Source organism: Colletotrichum tamarilloi (genome assembly GCF_030869305.1).
Source record: "Colletotrichum tamarilloi strain Tom-12 chromosome Unknown Scaffold_3.1, whole genome shotgun sequence".
Lineage (NCBI taxonomy): Eukaryota > Fungi > Ascomycota > Sordariomycetes > Glomerellales > Glomerellaceae > Colletotrichum > Colletotrichum tamarilloi.
In genome coordinates, this window is record NW_026849386.1 from 1,399,008 (window position 1) to 1,404,427 (window position 5,420).

Genomic DNA, 5,420 nt, shown 5'->3' on the forward strand with positions numbered 1-5,420 from the left:
ATGGGTGCCAGCTCGAGTTGCTTGAACGGCGAGATTGAAGGGGCCCTCGTCATTTGGCAGATCAACCTGAAAGCTAGCAGAATCCGTGCGAAATATCTTGTCAACCTTACCAAAAACAAGTACCCGAATGGACCACCTCATGTCATTGCCATTCAAGATCCTCCAAAGGAACTTCCATGGATTTCCACCGGGAACTACAAACCGGTGTACCGAACAGCTCGAACGCTACGCGAGGAAGACCATCCATACATACCGTGTAAGCCAACCAAGAAGGCCAAATACGAGCAACGACAGCTTGTGGATCTTGATCCAGTGGCCTTCTTGGTGTTGGACACGATTCCTGTCGGACATTGGCATCCAACTTTTCACGAGGACCTAGACGCCGACCCCCGGGACTTTCAGGACCGCCTCGACCGCCTCGACCCCCCGATGCCGCGACACGAAGACGCTTTCGCTGCGACCTTGGCCCTTTCAACCTTGGCTGGTCCCATAAACATTCACAACGTTTACAATCGCCAGACGAAAATCAATATCGACAGGCTTTTGGCCACGTGCACCTTGGGCCAGGACAACCTCCTCCTCGGCGATTTCAACCTACATCACCCCCGCTGGTCCCGCATACCCTTTGTCGGACCTATAACCTCTGACGCTCGGAGTCTCTTTCACGGGACTGAACAGGCCGGCATGGAATGCATCACTGAGCCTGGCGCCATGACGTACAGCCGAGGTAGCGACAAGGAAAAACACACCTCTACCATCGACCTGGCATTTCTCAGCCAAAGGTTACTGCATCGTTTTACAGATTGGAGCATCTTGGAAGGGGGTAACTTCGATTCAGATCATCGAATCATTCAGACCACTCTACTCATGGAGCCCGATCGAACGTCCAGCGATCGCTACCTCTGGGGCAAGGCTGACGTTGCCGGGTTTCGTGCTCATGTAGAGCGTGAGCTGGCCAACTCGGGCTTGCTGGACACGGCACTTATGAGCAAACCCGACATCAATGCTTATTTCTCCAAGTTCAACGACATCATTCGACTCGCCATCCCTTTGCATGTTCCCCTCGCCAAGCATCCCGTCATCCGCCGCTCAGCCAAGCCGCCACCTTTGAGGGACAAGCAACATCCAAATTTTGAGCAACAGGCTTCGACTCGGCTGGGCACCGATCTAGATGCGGAGCACGACTTTGACTCTTTTTGCCGGCGCCTCGAACAGCAAACCAGGACGGAAAAGACGAAAAAGTGGCGGACCATGCTTTCTGGCGAAGGCGACGACTCCCCAACTATCCACAAGCGTGCCAAGATAGGCGCCTTCTTGAGCAAACCTCGCGTCTCCGGTCAGATACCCTTCCTCGTCGGCTCAGACAAGACCAAGTGCACAAGCCTCGAGGAGAATGCCCAGTGCCTCCGGAAATCAGTGTGGCCTAATACCAGCCAAGGGCCCACAGCACCCCCTCTTCAACTTCCCGACCTCGACCCTCTACAACCCCAGCTCTTTGCCGACCAAGTTGTCTCTGATGACGATGTCAAAGCTGTCTTGTCAGGCCTCACCCGCGGTAAGGCTGCCGGGCCAGATGGAGTTTCGCCAGACGCCCTGAAGATGCTCTACCACCCTTTTGACGAGCTTCCCGACGAGGCTGTCTACGGCGGAGGCTATGAAGCTCTCCGAGACAGCGTGAACAGCATCATCCATCCTTACATCAAACGTGGAGCGCAGGCCTGTCTGTTACACTCGTACCACCCGGACGCTTTCAAACCCTCGATTACGGTCATCTTGCCCAAACTCAACAAAGACGACTATACAAGCCCGAAAGCCTACCGCCCAGTGGCTCTGCTGTCCGTCGTCGGCAAGCTGATTGAGAGGATTGTTGCAAACCGTCTCAAGAAACTGGCCTTAGAGCACAGCGACTTGATACCCTCGACGCAGTTCGGTCTACCCGGCAAGTCCACGACCAAGGCACTGGAGCACCTCGTCAATTTGGTGCAGCAGTGTTGGTCCCCTGTCGGCCGTGCCAAGTTGAAGGCCACGTTGATGACGATCGACATTACGGGCGCGTACGATCACGTCAGACGATTCGAACTGCTAAAGATCCTTCGCCAGAAGGGCGTTCCCGATTGGATTGTGCGGTTTGTCTGGTCGTTCCTCAGTGATCGCAAGACCGTCCTCAAACTCCCCGGACACACCTCTGAAGAGTTTTGGGTCGATATTGGCATTCCCCAAGGTAGCCCTCTGTCCCCCATCCTCTTTCTCTTCTTTTCCAGCCCCATTCTAGAGGCTCTTCAGGTCTCTTGTCCGTTCGCAAGTTTTGCGCTGGCCATGTCTTACGTTGACGACACCAACATTCTCGTCACGTCTCCTTCGGAAGCTCGAAACTGTGAAGCATTGAAGTTCCTCTACGACAACTTGGTGCGCTGGGCATCGCCCAACGGCATCTTCTTCGGGCCTCACAAGACATTCGTCATGCATTTCAGGAAATCCGGTAGTCATGGGCCGCCAAGCACCGAGCTTCCCGATATTCCCGGCCTCTCCAAGAACTGTCTGCAGACAGAGCTTCTTTTGCTCGGGGTTGTTGTGGATTCGAAACTCACATGGGCAGCACACATTGAACAAGTAAGTCACGCCTTTCAATTTTCATTTGCCTTCGTTTTCTTTTTTTGCTCCCTCGTGGCTGACCGTTTTGTCGACAGGTCATTACCAAAGTCAGGAGGAAGATGATCCATCTTCGCAGAATATCTGGATCGACTTGGGGGCCATCATTGCACGAGATGAAGAAGCTTTACGTCAGCTCGGTTCTTCCCATCTTCTCATACGCTTGCCCCGTTTGGTTCGTCGACGGTCGAGGCCAGAAGATCCGAGGCCAGTTGACAAAGACGTTGGTCCAATCTCTCGACGCGGAACAGGCGCGGTTTCTGCGATTCATTGCAGGTGGATTCGAGGCCTCTGCCTCGGAAGTTGTCCACAAGGAGCTGCACATGATTCAGCTTTCGGTCTATCTTGAACAACTTGCTCTCAGGCACCGGATCAACAACCTCTATTCACCAGAGTATCGGGACCTCGAGGCAATGTGGGACAATGTCTTTACAGACATTGCAACGGAGCAGGAGTTGGGCGCTCATCCCTACAAAGCCCTCTACGGCCAGGCGGAATCCTTGTGGCTCGAGATGCGCGAGAGGGTTCTGGATAAGCAGCTTTGCCGAGCGAACTGGAACCCCGAGCAAGCCGTGCAGTCAGAAGCCGAGGGCTGGGCCGATCCCAAGCGCCGCAAGGCCATCATCAAGGCCTACCTGAAGGACATCTCTATGGAGAGGAGCAGTCTAGCGTGGGATCGATACAGAAACGACCGAAGCGGCAAGGTCCGCAACATCAACCGCAACACTCCGGCTCTCAAGGAAAACTGGGGCCCAGAGAGTCTCAAGTACTATCAAGGGCTCACGCGTGCTCAGAGTAGCATGTTGTTCCAATGCCGCAGTGGGGTGATAGGGTTGAACGGCTATCTCTTTTCGCTTAAGGCGAACGTGAGTCATTTTATTCTTCTTCCTCTTCCTCTGCATCTTTCTCTGCCTCTTCACCGGGCCCATCTTCTTTTACGCTATGAGTCTAACTTCTCGTCTTTACTGCAGTTGGTTGAGACACACCGATGTCGCTGTGGTCATCCGATGCAGACGGCCGGACATCTCTTTGCCCATTGCAAACAGCTCACCTTCGAACGCAGTCGCTTGCGTAAGCATGTCGGCGTAATCAACTTCGATTTGCTGGTCACAACCGAGGCCAACGTAGCCACGGCGTGGGCGATTCGCCATTTCGACATCGCTCAGTTCAGGTGGACGGGCAAACACATGCCGCTTCCCTGCTGATTACGGCCCGCAGCTTCCCACCAACCGCACCCACCATTTTTCGGAGGCAAGCTTCCTTTTTGTCTTTCCTTCTCTCGTCTTGTTGTGCCCTCCATTCTTTCCAGACGTCGACCACACGTCTATGCATCTCATTGCGCCGTACCTTCTTTGGTCTCGGATCTAGTGTACCCAAGACTGCTACTAATGCCTCGTCGCATCATTGTTTCCCCCGTCCTCCCCCTGGACTCTTCGCCCTGGTTTTCTCCTTTGTCTTCTGTTCCGGGTCGGTGCCACGGCATTCCTGTCCAACCTGTCAGCCTACCTCGCCTTTGTACAGTAGCACACCTTAGCCCAGACTTTCAATTCAATCCCCTTTTGCCCTCACCCCCCGACGGAGCAATCCGCCGGGGCCGTACCGTGTATTACGTATTGGGGTGAGATCTTCGGTGACCTTGCAGTCCTTGCATTCCATGATCGCCTCACTGACCTGTTATGAATCTAGGAAAACTGGGTATATTGCGCTCCATACCTAACTACTAATCAAAAGTAAGTGGACCTCCCCAGCGTTGCTTTGTGCTTTCATGACGCGAGCCGTTTGACTGACTGGCGGACCGAGCCGCAGCAGCAGTCAACCGACTCGACCATTGTCTCCCTTTCATCAAGTACGCGGCCTGCTCGTCCCTTGCGTTGCTCTACTATGCTAACAGTCGTATTGAAGCAGCTCCCAACCTTCCGCCGCGTGAGTATGCCCGCCCTGTCCTTTCTCTTCCATACGAGGCATCAGTAACAGGTCTGACAGAGTCCTCCCAAGTTCCAGCCGCCTACAGGGCGAGCTTCACCCACTCCAACGCGCACAGGACCTCCTGGTGCCAGCCCGCGTGGGCAGCCAGGTCCAGCATAATCTGTTCTTTTATATGGGTATTATCGTTACCCGGGGGGTCCCGTAGGAGCCGTCTGAGGCGCCGGCTTATCGCCCTGACCCTGTACACCTCCGGCCCGTCCATCGTGGCCATTATGGCCAGGCCGGCGTCGATGTGCCGGATCCTGGCATCCGTACCGGCCCGGCTGTCCACGGCGCCTGTGATGTCGCCCAGCCGAATTCCGCACCCCCGGAAGGTACTTCGCCACTTCTTGGGCGTGCCCACGTTGGCCACGATGGCCACAGCGTCGAGCTGGCCGGTAAGTTCTTTCTGAAGACTTTTTGTTCCTTGGTCGGGAAGAACCCCTCTGCAAATGAACCCTGCTGACCAGACTGTGTTAGAAGAGGGCGCCCAGCCCGAGAGGGGCAGACTTGTCGACGGGCATCTTTGGGTGAGGCATGCCGCTTTCTTGTCCCCCGTACTCATAAATGCCACTGACACTCTTCCGAGAGAGTTCTAGCCCACTGATTGCTGACTGTATGCTGGGAGGTATTGCTCTCTTTCATTCTATTTTTGGATGAGCAAAGCTAACCATGATTTAGTAGAGTAGGTTCTCGTCGAGGTGGTATTTTGACTGGCCAACCTCTTGACTGGTTGTCTGACTAGCTGTCCAGGTGGTGGTTTGTGTATTGATGGGTTTGTTTGGTGGATTTGTTTGGTGGATTTG

At 54.6% G+C, this 5,420-nt stretch overlaps 2 protein-coding genes across 2 annotated transcripts; one reads left to right on the top strand and one right to left on the bottom strand.

Moving 5' to 3' along the window:
* On the top strand, positions 1–3,854 carry CTAM01_01635 (zinc knuckle; the record flags this gene model as incomplete). The annotated part of the gene is made up of 3 exons (XM_060517677.1): positions 1–2,610; positions 2,688–3,515; positions 3,621–3,854. 3 exons carry the CDS (start codon positions 1–3, stop codon positions 3,852–3,854), a joined length of 3,672 nt encoding a protein of 1,223 aa, XP_060388138.1.
* An 800-nt stretch (positions 3,855–4,654) lies between these two features.
* On the bottom strand, positions 4,655–5,179 carry CTAM01_01636 (uncharacterized protein; the record flags this gene model as incomplete). The annotated part of the gene is made up of 1 exon (XM_060517678.1): positions 4,655–5,179. One exon carries the CDS (start codon positions 5,177–5,179, stop codon positions 4,655–4,657), a length of 525 nt encoding a protein of 174 aa, XP_060388139.1.
* Positions 5,180–5,420: the final 241 nt, after the last annotated feature.